Here is a 19,273-nt window from a genome sequence, read left to right on the forward strand (position 1 = left end):
TATATGCAGATGTACCAGATGACTGTGGATATCACTCACATTCGTTGATATGGCAAGTTCACACATTCTCAGAAGGTTGCCAGAGCTCTAAAAAGATGTGCTGTCTCCAACTCTTCTGCAACGGCTTAGCCAGATCCTTCCACAAAATGGGCAGGCAACTGCAGTCACAGGTGTCAGTCGCCCCTCCAACACAGAGAGCAAAAATACACATGCTCCCAAGCATGCGCATCATCTGCAAGAAGCTTCAGAAATAAATAAAGATTGTTGGACAATTGCAAGATGATAAGGTGATGCAGGCAGAAACTGTCAATGCAAGTTTGTAAATTTTCATTGGTTTGAAGTGTTTGAAATGTAATGATGTAATGCTCTGAGCTATTTCATGTGTCACCATACATAAACACATGTAGTTCAAAGATGCAATACTTTGTGTCCTTGTTCACATGAATGCAATTTTAGTCTTTGCTTTCCATCATGTGATGCTGAATGAAATGGCTGTTCCAAGAGCCCAATCTCCTCTCTCTCACTTAAAACATGCATGTATAACTTTTCAGGTTGTTACGCAAAGCAGCCACATTGAAGACTGATGAGAGCATCCAGCGGGAGATTTGAGGCCATGATTGTGTGGCCATAGAAGCAAAGTATCACAGCAGGTGCGACAGAACATATACTAGTTTTCTGAGGAGAGACTGACCTGATGAACAGCGAGTTTATGCCAACCCATTCATCCTGTTTGGTTGAATGGTATCTTATGTTTCAAATGATATCATTACATATCTGCCCGTGAGAGACTGGAGCCCACCTCTAGGTAGTAGGTTGTCAATGGCAACCGCCCAAGGTAGTACTACTGGTGTGACTTAGGACAAAGATTCACTCTGCTATCTCGTTTGAGGGAGTTGCTTGAACGCTTCGTCTGCGAACTGTATTGTGAGAAGTGTCTGTCCGTCGACCAAGCTCGGTATCGTTTGCTCTACCTCGGGTCAAATGGTGAGTTCAAACTGCCCCCAACTGATTGTGATGCTCTGTGGCAGCACAGTCTGTGGTCTAATTGTCAAGCAGCAGTGCACGGTCAGGCTTTACTACAGAGAATCGATGCAACCAGTCCTCATGGCCAGGATGGAATGTGGTAGAAACTTCACTCAACCTGGTTTGGATGACAAAAGATCCCATCCCCTAAACAGAATCATGTTGTAACTGCATTAAAACAGGGTGAAAAAAAAACAATGTTCATGTCAGTGCAACAGCATCCCATGCACTGTCTGCACAAACAGCTTTGTGACTGTAGATTGCAGTGGCATGGACAAGTCTGTGCTTTTGCCAAGTGAATTGCCCAACAATGACCTAAACTAGACAATCAGTCTTAATACTGTACTTTTATTTGTCTTCGATATTTTTCAGTTCTCCCTCTTCAGGAAATGAATGATTTAAATATAATAAATATATAAACTGTTTCAATAAATATTACTTCAATAAAGCTTAGTTATGGTTTGAGTAATGTTTATTTAGTAACTGAGCAATAAACTTTCAGACACCAGGGTGTGTGCATTTTTTTTTTAAGGTCAATTATTTCTCATTGGATAATCGGTTTTAGTCGTGTGTAAGTTTATAGTTACATGTCAAGTCTACTTTGTTCCTCTCTCAATACATAATTTGCATGCATTTCAATATTTATAACAAGCAGATACAACCCGTCGTTTCACTGATGGGAATATGGAGGGGTGGGAGGGGGGAGAAAGAGGGAGGGAGAATGAGGAGGTAGATAGAATGAGGATAGAGGGGAGGGAGAGAGGAGGGGGTGCAGGAGAGGTGGAGGGGCTGGGGAGGGAGGTTCGGAAGGGGGAAGATAAAAATTGGGGAGGGAGACGTGAGGAAAGTAGGAGGTGGGGAGAATGACACCACACCAAATGTCGTTGTACGCTCCAAAAGGGGGGGTGGGAGTGAGAAGGATGAGGGAGAACATAGGGGGTGAAGGGGGAAGTGCGGAAAGGGGGTTTGGGATGAAGTAAGTGTGAGGAGAGGGGGAGGGAAGGCAGTATGTGGGGATGGGAAGGGAAGGCAGAGTGAAGTGAAGGGAAGACAGCAGGAGGGGAAGGGAAGGCAGCGGGAGGGGAAGTGAAGGCAGCGGGAGGGGAAGGGAAGGCAGCGGGAGGGGGAGGGAAGGCAGCGTGAGGGGGGAGGGAAGGCAGCGTGAGGGGGAGAGAAGGCAGCGTGAGGGGGAGAGAAGGCAGCGTGAGGGGAGGGGAAGGGAAGGGTGATAAAACGTGCCCAAACAGCAATAATTTATTTTTAACCGCTGGTTTCTATATAAAACACACGCTATATACCTGGAAAATTCAAAACGAAACCATCATTCCCTCACAGTCCCCTTAACAGAGGGGGAGGCATGGGGGATCAGAGAGAGAGAGAGAGAGAGAGAGAGAGAGAGTTGGAGGGAGAGGAGTGGGAGAGATAGAGATAAGGGTGGGAGGGAGAGGGGTGGCTGAAAGAGAGATAGGGGTGGGAGGGAGATGGGTGGCTGAGAGAGAAGGAGAGGGCAGGGAGAGAGAAAGAGCAGTGAGTGAGAGAAGGGGAGAGCGAGAGCGAGAGCAAGAGTGAGAGAGTGAGAGCGAGAGAGACTTTTAGGTCCTTTTATTACAAAAGAAAGTATAAAAAGATTTTTAAAAATTCAATACAACAAGTTTTTCAACAAACCCACAGAACAAAGGAAAGGATAATCTACAAGAATGGGAAAAAAAGAAGAAAACAATTCATTTTAAATTAATCGATGAGCATTAACAACAAGAGAGTTTATACAATAAAGATGCTCCAATTGTAAATTTTAAAAATAATACATTAGACTTCGAGAAATCCATCAATCAAAACAGAACAAAAAGGAAAAAGAACACCGTATCGTAGTCCAAAAGACATACAATACCACGAAGGAAATTACACACACATTTCTAATTCATTCTCATTAACCTTACACATTTTTCCAACACACCAATTTTCAACAAATCCATTAATATTTGCATTATTACTGTAGTAATTGAATTCCAGTTTTAGCCTTGTTGAAACCAGGGATTGAAAATACAGCATCACATTACATTGCTCTGGTGGTTTTCCATAATTTTTGCTTTTCTAGACAAGCAAATTGCTAGTTTAGCCTCCGACAACACATAATTCAAAAACAAAATTAACTTTTCATCTGCCGAAACGACTCTAAGCCCAAAGATAAAAACCCGGAGGGAAAACCGAACATTTACTCGATCGAATACGTTCTTCAGTCGAAGAAAAAGAGCACACAATCGTATGCAATCAATATACCCATGAAACACATCTTCAGTGGTGTTACAGAAGGGACAGAGAACCGACACAGTAACTTCTACACGGTTTACAAAAAGGTTTGTCGGTAATGCCTCATGAACAAGTCTCCATTGTAGATCACCTGACCTTTTTGTTGTGGGTGTGTAATACATCGATTTCCATTCAGGTTCAGAGGGGGTGATATCCGGTAACAAGGCTTTCCATCTACTTACTCCCGCTGTCGGAGTGTTTACATTGATAACCGAAAGGCAAGACTGATAGATAAAATTGCTCTCGAGGTTGCCAAAGTGAAAAGAACGACACCCGGCTTGAGACAGAGCAGGACTAGTGAAACTAACCAGTAAATTAGGAATTGAAGGATTATGGGATACCCATTTCACCTCAGTACTCCACTTCAAACCAAGTCTAAAGAATGTGCATATAACTTCAACAAGTTACTTGGCTTACAACTCTTATTGACCTGGTACCGGTAATCTCAGCGATTTACTTGGCGGATTTCCAGGCATGATTGGAAGAGTCACGAAGATGCCAAACATTTTTGATACCACTTGTAATAAAGTTTTGGGGAAAAAACCGACTTTTGGGAACATTCGGAAAAAGTGGGTTCAGAAACAAGGGTTCTCCCGCAAACATTTGAACATCATATGACTCCTTCTGGCGGGTCACCACTACGGCTTGCTAAGCATTTAGTAGACTTTGATAAAACAGAGGGAGGTGAGATGCATCAACTTTTTGAGGCTCCATCAAAAACAGCTCAAGGCCGTAACCAAGCGTTCCAGCCTGTCTCAGAATTCGTTGTGCTGTGGGGCGCCAGGGCAGTTTTTTCACATTGAGCAGTCGCTGGATTGATTTCAGCCGAAAGGCCATCAGTCGACATTTCACGTCAATGAGCCCTTGGCCACCTCCGGACAGGGGTCGACAAAGTACATCCCACCTCAACCAGTGATGACCTCCCCAAAAGAAATTAACCAGTATCCGCTGAATATCCTTTAGTAAGCTATCCGGTAGCTGTAGGCAGATGAATCTATGCCACAAGACAGAGGCGACTGAGGTGTTAACAATCAGTATACGGCCTCTGAAGGACATTTGTGGAAGGAAACGTTTCCATTTTTGCAAACGTTTGGTCACGTCATCTATCATTCCTTCCCAATTCATGAGAGAATACTGGTAAGGACCAAGGTGAACCCCAAGATACTTAACCCCTTCTCTTTCCCAACTTAGACCTTTGGGAAGTGAGTGAGGTGGTGCCAAAGGAGGCCTACCGGATGTACGAGTGACAGAAGACACCCACAAGGCTTTGCTCTTTTGCCAGTTGACCTTCAAGGATGAAGCCCGATAAAACATACATAGGGATTCGAGGAGAGTGGTTAGGTCTTGATCGTTCCTAATTATTACGCAGATATCATCAGCGTATGCAGATACTATGATATGGTGCTCCTCTGGGGAAGGTACAAAGCCAGAGAGTGAGAGTCGAAGATTAATAAGAAGTGGCTCAAGTGAAAGGCTAAACAGTAACCCTGACAACGGACAGCCTTGCCGAACGCCCCTCTGAACCTGAAAAGGAGAACAGAGAAAATTGTTTACTTTGCATAAGTTTGATATATTGTTGTATAATAATTTAACCAAACATATAAACTTTTCACCAAAAACAAATTTTTGCAAAACATGAAACATGTAGGTGTGATCAACACTGTCAAAGGCCTTTTCAATGTCTAAAAAAAGTAGTCCAACCCCATCTTCCTTAAGGCCACAATCAATCAAATCTCTGATTAAGAAGAGGTTGTCAGAGATTGATCTTCCTGGAATACAGTAACTCTGATCAGCATGAACAACAGTTCCAATTACACTCTTCAGCCGATTGGCAAGAAGTTTGGACAAAATTTTATAGTCCGAGCACAGCAATGAAATGGGACGCCAGTTCTCGACCCGCCGGAGATCTCCGCCTTTAGGGAGGAGGGAAACCACCACTCTTCTACAGCTGAGAGGCAATATGCCAGATCGTACGCTTTCTTGCAGGACCAGCAGTAGTTCTGGACCTAGAATGTCCCAAAATGCTGTAAAAAAATCAACTGGAAGGCCATCAATTCCAGGACTTTTTCCATGTTCAAGGCTACTCAGAGCTGCACTGAGTTCCTCCAGGGTGGGCGGCACTTCAAGACATTGACGCTGGTCACAACTCAAAACAGGTACATGATTGGTCATATTCACATAAATATCTTTGTTCACGGATTTATCAGCAAATAATTCAGAAAATAAACCTTTTACAAGCATTCTTACAACACCCTCATTTTGTGTAATGTTCTCTGTGGTATCTATCAGGGAAACAATCCGCCTTTGGGACTTCTTAAAACCTTCCAACCGAAAAAAACTTTTTGTTGGAGTGTCAGAAAACTTCACATTTTGAATTCTAAGTCTGACTGACATCCCCATTACTCTCTCGTGATTCAGTTCTCTTAGATATGCTTTTTTTCCAGTAATAACTTAATTTTCCTACCGCTTTGAGATTCGGCTAATTATCTCTCTAAATGCCAAATTTCAGTTTCTAAAAGTGAAACCTGAATTTTATTCATACAATTGTGGAGAAAGACTTAAAACATTGGCAAAAAACACGGATTTGGGTTTTAGCATAGTCCCACCATAACTGAACAGAAGAGTAGAAAGATTTTCTATGAACAAGTGTTTTCCAAAAACAACGAAATGCTTCAGTAAAAGAGCAATCTTCGAATAGGCTAGTATTGAAAGTCCAATAAGCACTTTTATGAACCAACCGAGAAGAAGATAGGCCAAGCACTACCAGGTGGTGATCAGAGAAACTGGAAGGGAAATGTTCACAAGATACCAGTACATTTCTGTACGTAGAATTTATATACCATCGATCAAGTCTAGCGAGCGTGATCAACCCGTAAGCACATCGGCACCACGTGTATTGAGAGGCAGTCAAGTGCTGTATGCGCCATGCGTCAAACAGACCAAGTGATGTGAAACAACGAGAGATATCTTTATGCGCTTCGGGATGTGGTTCTCATGTGTTTCTATCTAGATTTGGTTCAAACGTACAGTTAAAATCTCCTCCAATACAAACATAATGATCAAGAGGTATCACGTGAAGATAATTAGCCAAACGTGTGAAAAAATCTTTACGAACTGCACTGCGACTAGGAGCATATGGTCGTAGTTCATGAACTGGTCACCCTAAAAAGGCGGAGTTGTTACATGTTTTTCAAAACATCCATGTTCCACTTTGACTACAGACCAGAAAAACTACAGATATCTAGATATCTTAGTATGAGAAGAAAGGTAATTTTGTCTCGTTTAATGTGGAAAAAAACAGAAGTAAAAAATATGCAATAGTTTTTGTGTAACAGGCAAATAAGTGATACAAGTCAGAGGTAGAGTAAACAGGCGGAGGCGGCGGATGTGGCGGATGTGGTGAGTCAAATTTGGAATAAACTGAATTTATTTCAATCAATAAGCTTTAATCTAATCTATTTTGTTATTTTTAGGTGAGTGACACTTGGGACTTGCTGTTGCATGATGCAAAATTGATTATTCAACTCGTTATTATTCAGCAAACCCTGACCAATATGTACAAACTCCTAAAAGAGATCTAGTAAATATCTTTACATAGTTATGTATCTTGCAGATTCTCAGGATTAATTTGGCACTTGAATTGTCCAAAACAGCCAAAGGATAACTGATCCACATCCAATTTACTCAGGAAGGGTGAATTCGAGATAAACGCGAAAATGTGTTTTCCTTGTAATGAATTATCCATTAAAGTCCATCTATCTATAATTCCAGCAGTGTGTGTGTGTGTGTGTGTGTGTGTGTGTGTGTGTGTGTGTGTGTGTGTGTGTGTGTGTGTGTGTGTGTGTGTGTGTGTGTGTGTGTGTGTGTGTGTGTGTGTGTGTGTGTGTGTGTGTGTGTGTGTGTGTGTGTGTGTGTGTGTGTGACCGCTGTTTCTTGACAACCTCTGGTCCGATCTAATTGAAACTTGCCAGGTATATTGCTGGGGCCCTGTGGATGTGCCTTTTCAAGGTTTGATATTAATCGGACAAGTGCTTCCCAAGTTATGGCCATTTATTTACCAAACCAATGGGAAGACACGTTGTTACGTGGGCGTGGCCGATGGGGAAGGGAAGCACAGCCATGTTCCCCATTACGGGTTACAACGTATGGGCTTCCGGAGAGTGATGACTTCGTGTATTCTAATAATTTCTCGATTTCTTATGCGCATTTATAGATAAACACAATGGCCCAAGTTATGATCATTTTCATATTAGACGGTGTATAAATTTCGGGAACATCAGAGTGCTGGTATTCTCCGAACCAGGAAGTAAATTTTTTCTCTCTCTTCTCTTCTCTTTTTGTGTTTCCTTGCCACGACATTGCGAAAAGGTAAAATATGTTGGCGCTAATTGAATAATTGGGTATTAAAAATAAATTGCGAATAATCGTAACTGCGAATAATATCGAACTTCCGGGTCACGCACGTACGGGCATGTGAGAGCGAAGAAACGGCCTGTGTGGTTTATTTATTTATTATTATTATTATTTTTTTTTTTTTACGGGCATGTACTAGTAATTTAAAATACCATATTCGCCGTTAATTAGTGGTTTTTGCTAATTTTTTCACACAAGTGGATGTAGCTTGGTGATGTCTATCAACACAGAGAAAACTGAAAATTGAATATTTTGACCCTGTAACGCAAATGATGACCAGTTCATGAACTACGAACATATACATTGAGTAAGGTGAGGTGAAATCCTCAATAAACCAACTCCAAGGATGCCAAGTGCCCTTTAACTATTTCATGGAAAGTACAAGAGTCGGGAAAAAACCCTGGACGAAGCAAAAACTCCACTCCCGCAGAAACAGAGGACAGATTGCTAAAGAAACACTGTCCTTTAAGACGAAGCCAATCAGACTGTGCAGTCTCCGTTATATGTGTTTCTTGCAATAAGCAGACATCAATATGTTTCTGAAACACTAAGTTCTTAACTTGGACCCTACGTAAATGGTTGGCACCACCTCCATTGATGTTTAAGGTGCCACACAACACTTCTTTTCTTTTCATCCTATATCGAGGAAATTTGGCTGCTGTTGCGAACATTCCATCCTCACTTTGGTAATAAGTTTCCTTAGCCTATGAGTTTGAGGTTTTGTCATTCCAAAATCTTCATGATTTTTAATTATAAATCTTGCCGTTTGCAGGAAGGCAGGCAAGTCAGGAAAATGTTTCTGAATGTTGACTTTCCCCTGCCTAAACGTCTCATTTAGAAAGCTCACAATGCGCTGGGGAGATACTTCAGTGATCAGATGACGAGTGGGACAGATCCGCCACCTCTATGCTATCCTTTGAATTAGACAATCCGGATAAGAACCCGTCAGGTTCACAAAATTCACTCTGATCTTTTATCACCTCATTTAGGAGCGATTCTAAGGGATCTAACGGGTGATGTGGAGTACCTATTCGCGAACACTGATTTGCACTCTCCTCGACCTGATACACAACTGCGAAAGCGTCCTCTTGTACCTCTTCATCGGGTACCTCTACCGGGGTCACAGAGACTGTATTCTGAATACTTGTAGTGAGACTATGAGGAGTCAAACCACTATTCAGTTCAGGCTCTGGAAAAGCTGTTGTTGGTGATGATTCATCCCTACGTTCTGCAGACGTTTCACCACCAATAACCAACTCAGTTTCACCACCGTTTGAAGGAACATTGCCACATTGCATTTTTTGGATTATACTCTCGTCTTGAGGTTCCTCAGTTATATATTTATTACTCGTATCCAGTACGACTACCTTGGAGGAACGAGAGGATTCACGCGAAGTAGGTGCTTTTCCTTTCTTTTTCACGGTTACAAAACAATCTTTTTCATCCTCGACAAGGAAGGAAACGGTATCATCGGAAACATTACCGGCCGTCACCTCCTCACGAGGTATCACCTCTGTCACCTCCTCACGAGGTATCACCTCCGTCACCTCCTCACGAGGTATCACCTCTGTCACCTCCTCACGAGGTATCACCTCTGTCACCTCCTCACGAGGTATCACCTCTGTCACCTCCTCACGAGGTATCACCTCTTCTGTCCCACGAGGTTGGCGGTCATTACCGGTTTTACAATCGACATCGACATGTCCCGATTCTCCACATGTTGCACAATGAGCTTTTGGGACAAAATCTCTTTAAATGCCCAAAGTTCCCACAATGAAAACACGTTCATGTCGCCGATGAAGCAAACATTTGGTAATCGCGATCGTCGATTCTAACCTTGAGGGAAACCTTCAATCCCGTGTCGTCTCCACGGTCCGGAGGCTCCATGTTCACCCGGCGCCGGAAGCTCATCACGTGGTTCGCTTTTTCATGGCGACACCCAAGGGGGATCATGGAGATTGTAGAAACGATCGTTCCGTAACGAGACATGGACAGAATCTCTTCACTCGCACGAATGGAAGACAATTTGAAACGACAATTTTCGTTGCGGGGACGTCCATGGGGGGACTCCATCACGAAATGACCACTCTGTGTGGATAAACCGGCGCTCACGACGTCGTGAACAAAACGTTCATCCGACACGAAAACCACCACTTTCTGGTTGATACGTGACGCGGCCCGAACGTGTTCGACACCGATAACATCGCCGACCGCCAACACGATCTGTTCGGTGAGACACAAACCAGGCCGTTCTTTCTGGTCAGTGGTTCGTACGGAGCATCACGCTGGCAACGAGCGGCCGCCATGTTTTACACACACGACGCGCCACGTCTTCCTCACTCAGGAAGGGGAAGTTACAAAAACATTAAAAATTTTCCGAACCTTGGGAAAGGGAGCGCTAACTGAACAAAACAAGGAAAGATAAGCCAAATAAAAAGCAAAACAAAGATTTAAAACGAAAAAGTTTTTAGATTTTGAGAACGACAAACACAGAGCGGAAACACGGGGAACAACCCACAAACATAACACGAACACAGAGGGGAAACACGGGGAACAACCCACAAACATAACACGAACACAGAGGGGAAACACGGGGAACAACCCACAAACACAACACGAACACAGAGGGGAAACACGGGGAACAACCCACAAACATAACACGAACACAGAGGGGAAACACGGGGAACAACCCACAAACATATCACTAACACAAAGGGGAAACACGGGGAACAACCCACAAACATAACACGAACACAGAGGGGAAACACGGGGAACAACCCACAAACATAACACGAACACAGAGGGGAAACACGGGGAACAACCCACAAACATAACACGAACACAGAGGGGAAACACGGGGAACAACCCACAAACATATCACTAACACAAAGGGGAAACACGGGGAACAACCGACAAACATAACACGAACACAGAGGGGAAACACGGGGAACAACCCACAAACATAACACGAACACAGAGGGGAAACACGGGGAACAACCCACAAACATAACACGAACACAGAGGGGAAACACGGGGAACAACCCACAAACATAACACGAACACAGAGGGGAAACACGGGGAACAACCCACAAACATAACACGAACACAGAGGGGCAACACGGGGAACAACCCACAAACATAACACGAACACAGAGGGGAAACACGGGGAACAACCCACAAACATATCACTAACACAAAGGGGAAACACGGGGAACAACCCACAAACATAACACGAACACAGAGGGGAAACACGGGGAACAACCCACAAACATAACACGAACACAGAGGGGAAACACGGGGAACAACCCACAAACATAACATGAACACAGAGGGGAAACACGGGGAACAACCCACAAACATAACACGAACACAGAGGGGAAACACGGGGAACAACCCACAAACATAACACGAACACAGAGGGGAAACACGGGGAACAACCCACAAACATATCACAAACACCAAGGGGAAACACGGGGAACAACCGACAAACATAACACGAACACAGAGGGGAAACACGGGGAACAACCCACAAACATAACACGAACACAGAGGGGAAACACGGGGAACAACCCACAAACATATCACTAACACAAAGGGGAAACACGGGGAACAACCCACAAACATAACACGAACACAGAGGGGAAACACGGGGAACAACCCACAAACATAACACGAACACAGAGGGGAAACACGGGGAACAACCCACAAACATAACACGAACACAGAGGGGAAACACGGGGAACAACCCACAAACATATCACAAACACCAAGGGGAAACACGGGGAACAACCGACAAACATAACACGAACACAGAGGGGAAACACGGGGAACAACCCACAAATATAACACGAACACAGAGGGGAAACACGGGGAACAACCCACAAACATAACACGAACACAGAGGGGAAACACGGGGAACAACCCACAAACATATCACTAACACAAAGGGGAAACACGGGGAACAACCCACAAACATAACACGAACACAGAGGGGAAACACGGGGAACAACCCACAAACATAACACGAACACAGAGGGGAAACACGGGGAACAACCCACAAACATAACACGAACACAGAGGGGAAACACAGGGAACAACCCAAAAACATAACACGAACACAGAGGGGAAACACTGGGAACAACCCACAAACATAACAGGAACACAGAGGGGAGACACGGGGAACAACCCACAAACATAACACGAACACAGAGGGGAAACAACCCACAAACATAACACGAACACAGAGGGGAAACACGGGGAACAACCCACAAACATATCACGAACACAGAGGGAAACACGGGGAACAACCCACAAACATATCACGAACACAGAGGGAAACACGGGGAACAACCCAAAAACATAACACGAACACACAGGGGAAACACTGGGAACAACCCACAAACATAACAGGAACACAGAGGGGAGACACGGGGAACAACCCACAAACATAACACGAACACAGAGGGGAAACACGGGGAACAACCCACAAACATAACACGAACACAGAGGGGAAACACGGGGAACAACCCACAAACATAACACGAACACAGAGGGGAAACACAGGGAACAACCCAAAAACATAACACGAACACAGAGGGGAAACACTGGGAACAACCCACAAACATAACAGGAACACAGAGGGGATACACGGGGAACAACCCACAAACATAACACGAACACAGAGGGGAAACAACCCACAAACATAACACGAACACAGAGGGGAAACACGGGGAACAACCCACAAACATATCACGAACACAGAGGGGAAACACGGGGAACAACCCAAAAACATAACACGAACACAGAGGGGAAACACTGGGAACAACCCACAAACATAACAGGAACACAGAGGGGAGACACGGGGAACAACCCACAAACATAACACGAACACAGAGGGGAAACACGGGGAACAACCCACAAACATAACACGAACACAGAGGGGAAACACGGGGAACAACCCACAAACATAACACGAACACAAAGGGGAAACACGGGGAACAACCCACAAACATAACACGAACACAGAGGAATGAAATGGGGAGTGTGGAAACAAAAAAACAGCACAACGGAGGACAGGTACTCACGACACGAAGCAAACAGCCGCCATGACAGTACACACAACGAACCAACGGCCAGCAGGGGGAGGGAGGGGGGAGAGAGAGAGAGAAAAGGCGTGAGAGAGGGGAGGGGACTGGGGTGAGAGGAGAGGGGTGGATTCCAGCAGATGTGACATCCAGTTTAACGTCCATCTGAGAGACAGCAAACACACTGATGAATCACCCTGCCTGTGAAGCACTATGATGACAGTTGATAGTTGGGTCAGGATTTGAACCCAGTCGAGACAGCTGAGACTGAGCATGCGTACCGCTCGGCTATTCTGCCATGATGTGGTGATTCATTGCTTTATAACACCTGAAAACATTTTTACTCATTGTAATCTTCTAATTTATTTTGCCTTCCTAACTCTGGAGATGTTAAGCACTCTACAACAAAACGGTTGAAGAAACTTTTATGAACGAAACGTTAATTTTTATATCTGGATCTATCTATGCCAAAGTGATGCGAAACATGGTGTAAAATAAAATTGCACATTTTCAGAGAGTGAACCACTGCCTGACATACTGCCCGAGGAACGACACAGCCAAATGCAGGGGAGTGGGCCCTGAACTTTGTTCAAGTCAATCCATATATTCAGTGACAGTGTGAATATTGTAAAGTGCTTGCCAAGTGGCTTAAGCACTCAAGCAAGCACTCCAATGAAAGGGTTGATAAGGAATGGCTGGCTTGGCAAACAATTTTAGCGATCGCCAATCGGTCATATAAACACCGTGCACCCTGAGATGCCCGGAATGCAAAGCGATGTTGGAATTGGACACATGAACAGTTTTTTTCATCAGTTGGAACTACTGCTGAGGTCAAGAAAGAAGTTTAAAATTTAGCAGAGATTAAGAGATTCTGGAGGTTATGGCATGTGCGGAAATAACATAAAGCCACAAATGCTGGCGTCTGAGCATTTATAATCATTGCAACTTATCCAGTGATTCATAGGTATGATGTTCAGGCATTTGATGAAATGAGTGAAGAAAATGAAAAAAAAATTATCGTTAAGAAACCATTGCGGCCCCAAGCCAAGGTATTGAAGAGCAGGTCAAACAAAATAGTCAAGTAATTCCCTTGCAAGCTGACATCGGGTTGACTCAGGGTCTGACCGATGATGATGCCTTGATAAAGGATAATTAAATAAGACCGTTAATTATCTTCAAAAGAGATGTTTAAATTAACCCAAACACCCAATTTCATCATTCATGTACTACCTTTGAGTTCCCTTGGTATGCATGCAAAGTTTGGTTCCATTTGGTTTCATGGTTTTGGAGTTATGGAGGAGATGGGTAGATGGACTGACACACACAGGCATTTATTATTGAAGATTTCTCTGACCGTTTTCATGTCCATCTAGTTTTTGTCCCGGGATTTTTCATTTTTGTTGTCCTGTGCCTTCTTATAATGAACTGTATTCCGTAAAAACACGTGTTTAGTGGTGACCTGACATTGCAGATTTTGCACGTGGGAAACCATTTTTCCCTGTGTGGGTTGGTATTCTCCTTCCCCGCCATGGTATCATGTCCACGAAGCACCGATACAGATGGTAAATGAGACACGCAGCATGTACTGTACTGCACCTATCTCTGCGTCAACACTGCGTTCCGTGGTATAGTAATCAATTCCTTTGTTTTCGGTTATTATTGCCCTTAGTGATTTTTAAACATGGCTCCCAAGAGGAAAACTGTTGCTCGTGGTGAACCAACTGCAAAAAAGTCGAGGAAAGTGATGTCTTTGACACAGAAAGTGGAGGCTTTGCGCAAACTTAATAGTTGAGTGCATGGCGTCATTGGGCAGACATTATGACATGAACGAGTCTAGTGTCCGCCATGTAAGGAAATGCACAGAAAACAAAAGGGGTATTGCATGTTCTGGTTTGCACCGTGAGTGAGGAGATTCCATTAAATTGCTCAACTAGCACGAAAGGCTGAGAAGAACAGCAATTTAACATGCATCAGCAGGTCTGCGAAGGACAAAGAAAGAAGAGTTGAAGGAACTACAAAAACTACTTGATGAGAACACCCTCCGGGTTGATGAGTATCTGACGTTTTCATGTGTCAGACTGTTCACAGATTTATTTTGTAAGGAAAGTCACCACTGTTGACAATATTCAATCTGTGGACTGTACATATTGGTAAATTGTTTGTAAAATCTTCAGAGAGTCCAAGAGCTGTGATCCAGAGGCTGTTGGTTTATTGCTGCAAAAGGTACAACTTGGAATGGTTCTGTGGTATAAATGCTAAGCTCGTATATTTTGGCTCCAGGGATACAGCTATTACTGAAATATTCAATGGAATAAGGAATAACAGAAAACAAACAAGCTTTCATTCTTATTCTTGTGGTTTATTCCAATGTCACTTGTTACATAAACCATTTGTATTAAAAGTCCTGGACAACAATTTTTTGCCTTGAAAACTGGAAAGTTGGTCTTCCATGACTGTGTGAACCATGTAAGGGATAATGGGGTGAGGGGATTACCATGTGCATCTGTACTTCCATAATGTTTTCAGTAACTTGGTCATATTCTTACTGATGATGAGAGATGTGATGCAGAAACCAAGAGAAGAACTTAGATGTCCAGATTGGTTTAGAACGACGTTAAAGGAGTTTTGAGCAATATAAGTATGAGCATCACAACTTGGTTCAGAATTGCAAAGTAGATGGTTAATACTGCTATGAGAGGCGGAAACCAAGACCATTTCAAAAGCTATGTCTAAACACCTGGAAGCGATGTCAAAATGTTGAATGATGGGTGCTAATAAGAATGATGAGAGCTTGTTGGAAGGAAAGAAAATCCAATGAACAAGTATTTACAATGGCACATGGAACAATAAGTCTTACAGGCACACTACAGAAAAGAGGCAGCTGAAATATCTTGCTCAAAACTACAAAAAAATAAAAACAGATTGGTAAAATTAATTTGTGTATATAGTAGTTCAAATGAATTCACACAGGCAATGACGTACAAAAGAAATAGGATAACAATGAAATTCAGAAACAAAGGGAGAATTCATTTTGGTGCATGATACTTTAATATAAGCTCAAAAACCAAACATTTTCTCTTAACACTACTCATCGACTACCCAAGCTCAAATAAGTAGTAGGTGATTACAAATGACATTCATACTTTTTCTGATCCGATAGGAATGATTATAATGCCTTGTTCCCAGAGCTTCCATGCCTTTCTCAGAATTTCACTTTGTGAGGATGTGGCAGACATAATGATAGCTATCTGGCGGTAACCGAGGTTTTTACGGCTTCCCGCAGATTCAACAAAATGTTCCTTCTGCAGAAAGGTGAGTCCTTGGCTGAGGTTTGGGGGTCCTCCTGTGAGAATAGCAGAACGTATGTGAGAATAAACGTGAAAAAAAATCAATATCAAAACCTCTTCTTTCATAACATCAAACAATTCAAACTGAACTAAAACGGCACTCTGGGACGTCGACCGGTATGCCTCCGCCCACATTATTACATCATTATAATACTTGTACAAAGTTTGATTTAAATCCCTTTGGCTGTTCTGAAGTATCACATTTTTACCTGACATGACTTCTGACCTCTTGATGCCAAAATCTAATCAGTTCATCTTTATATCCTCATACATACTTGCATCAAGTTTGGTCAAAATCCAATCACTGGTTCACAAGTTAGCACAGCAAAATAATTTTTACCTTCACTTCTCTGAATTTTGACCTCTTGACCCCATAATCCAATCAGTTAATCGTTGCACCATTATACATACATACTTGGACCAAGTTTGACTCTGCTTGCGCAACAAATATTATATCATTTCAGCCGTTCTTAAGTTATCACAGTAACGAAAACATATCATGGATGGACGGATGCATGGACAACACAAAACATAATGCCTCCGCTGACTTCATTGCCGGAGCAATAAAAATTTCTACCGGCACACACACACAAAAAAACAAATCACCTCCGGCTTTCATTCTGTCGAGAGCTGCCAGAACATCACCCTTTGTGTCGTATCTTTGCAAAAGAAACTCTGTGCGGGGATGGCCGCCATATTGCGTCATTCCCACGTGCACTCGATCCTTCCCAATTTCCAAGGTCTCCATAATTTTCCGAGCGCCACTGCGGAGATCATCAAAACTGCCTCTCGCAGAAGATGAACCATCCAACAAGAAGACAATATCAGCGAAGCGAGGACTCTGTTGCACTACCAGACAGGAAATAATTTTGCATCCTTAAACAAAACTTGTGTAACTTGGAACTTCTTTTAGAGATCCATAAGATGTTGACAAAAGGCTAAAGTTAAGTGATCAACCAATGGAATTCCACAAGTAGCAGGTGAATGTTGGCCTAATCAAGCGAAAGACAGACTGACCCCAGGCTCAACATACTGTCACACAACACTCAAAAGAAACGTTTGATCGTAGGGAAAAGTGAACAAGTCGAAACTCCAGTAATCAGGAGTAAAGCTGCTTCTACATAACTTATTATAAAGATCAGCAGCAACTACAACGTAACTCTATTCTACAGGATTCTGATACAATAACCAATGACAAAGTCTCATACAACAATCCCAAGATTATGGAAATTATCTCAAACCTTAAAGATCTTATCATAGATCTATAGGAGAGGGAGAGGAAAAGGGGTAGGTGGGGGAGAGATTCATTGTCTCATCATTGAAGCATACAATATTGAAAATTGAAACTTTTGACTAATCTTCAAGAATGTGGTTGCACACAATCTTCACAAGTAGTGGGGCAACTTAGCTAAATATAGCATAACAATTGTGCATTTTGTGAGGAAAGCACCAAATTTGGCACACTAGTAGCCTATCATATTATGAACACATTTGGATATTGGGCCATCTCAAAATTGTTGATGGCAGTGGAAAATGGCTGCCACAGCCGACAGCGGCTGAATTTGAGATGGCCCAATATCCAAATCTGTTCATAATATGTTAGGCTACTAGTGTGCCAAATTTGGTGCTTTCCTCACAAAATGCACAATTGTTATGCTCTGTTGCCCCAGTAAAGTTTATGATTCTTAAATTGAACATGGTGGGGGAACTGATGGGATAGTTCAGAGGGGGTATCATCAAAGTTTCAGCTGTCTTGTGAGGGTTTAATTCCTGACCCAACAAGAAAATTGCCATCACAGTGCTTCGCAGGCAAGACGCTGGATCACTGAATATGTTTTATTCAGTGATGGGGGTGTGAAGCCAGCTGTCCCATATTCTAGCTTTCCCTGGTTCATTTGAATTTCATGGTTTGGTCATTCACCTCTAATATAGTCTAAGTAGGTGTTTTGCCTTTCATCATTTGGTTATTCATTTCTCACAGGTTCCCAACCTGATGCTTCACCTCGCATGTTGTTTGACATATTGCTTTGCTTTCCAGTTACCACAAGGTATAACTTGGTGTCACTTGTTCAGGTATTCATTATCCTTACTTAGCTCTGCTTGTACAACAAATAGCGCTTCCTTTCACATTTTTCCAAGCTTTCACTCTTTTTGCCCTCGCCCATGTTTATTGTAACCTCTGCCACCGAAGCTGAACGGAGGTTGTTTACACCACTGTCTATCTGTGAGCAGGATATATCAAAGTTCAGGACGGATTCGGCCAAAACTTGGTGCGCAGGTTGGGAGTGTGACAAGGACAAATTGATTCCATTTTGGTGACGATGTGGACCCAGATCTGGGTATTGGAATTTTCCAAGTGTGCTAACTATAATTTTTCTTCACCATTGGAATTATTGGTGAAGAATATTGGAATTCTTCACCAGTGAGAGATAAAGCCAAAAATGATAGCACAATATTTCAAAAAGTTATGGATAGATTGTGACGAAACTTGCTGGAAAGGTTGGGTGTGTGACGAGATGAATTGATTCGATCTCAGTGAAGATCCGGATACGAATTTTTTTAATTTTAAATGTGATTCTTCACAATTAACAGATGGGGCCAAAAACAATATATAACATGATATTTCAAAAAGTTATGGACAGGTTATGATAAACTTTGAGGATGAGTTTGGTAAGTGATAAGAACAAACCGATTCAATTTTGGTTAAGGTCCGGATTCAGGTCCAACCTACCATTGGGATACAAAATGTAAACTGTTCAGCCTGGTAGAGGTAAATGATCCACCAAGTGCCATTCTAGTTGCTTCTATTTTCTGCTTTTTCTCCACTTCTTTTCCTAATGGTTAGCATGGCAGGCTTGGCTTGTGTGTTTGTTTCCTGACACATTTCCTTGTTTGGACAAAGCTAAATAAATCCAACATTGAAAGGTGACTGAGCACTCTACATGACATTGTCGATGCCATTTCTCCAAAATTACCATAGTGGGTTTGAGGGTGATCAAAATAATCATAAAATGTTGCCAATTAAAATTCATCAAAAATAAATGTATTGTTATAAACCTTGAATGGAAAAATGCGCTAAAATACGACACGATTATTACA

At 42.7% G+C, this 19,273-nt stretch overlaps 2 protein-coding genes across 4 annotated transcripts in view; both read right to left on the bottom strand.

Moving 5' to 3' along the window:
* LOC147028296 (collagen alpha-3(VI) chain-like) overlaps positions 1-10,074 on the bottom strand; it is a 299,418-nt gene extending 289,344 nt beyond the window's left edge. The window contains exons 1-2 of the mRNA XM_085876545.1: positions 9,580-10,074; positions 40-242 (exon numbers count right to left, since the gene is read on the bottom strand). The gene's annotated coding sequence lies outside the window, so the exon portion shown is untranslated. The remainder of the gene's footprint in view (positions 1-39; positions 243-9,579) is intronic.
* A 5,091-nt stretch (positions 10,075-15,165) lies between these two features.
* The window catches only part of LOC147028297 (collagen alpha-3(VI) chain-like), a 115,241-nt gene continuing 111,133 nt past the window's right edge, over positions 15,166-19,273 (bottom strand). For all 3 annotated transcript variants that reach the window (XM_085878575.1, XM_085878574.1, XM_085878576.1), the window contains 2 exons: positions 16,781-17,023; positions 15,166-16,170 (listed from right to left, as the gene is read on the bottom strand). In XM_085878575.1, the coding sequence (XP_085734701.1) occupies positions 15,965-16,170; positions 16,781-17,023 (449 nt within the window). In that variant the 3' untranslated portion in view covers positions 15,166-15,964. The remainder of the gene's footprint in view (positions 16,171-16,780; positions 17,024-19,273) is intronic.

Source organism: Eptatretus burgeri, chromosome 4 (genome assembly GCF_056783735.1).
Source record: "Eptatretus burgeri isolate ZD-2024b chromosome 4, Ebu_testis_v1, whole genome shotgun sequence".
NCBI lineage: Eukaryota > Metazoa > Chordata > Myxini > Myxiniformes > Myxinidae > Eptatretus > Eptatretus burgeri.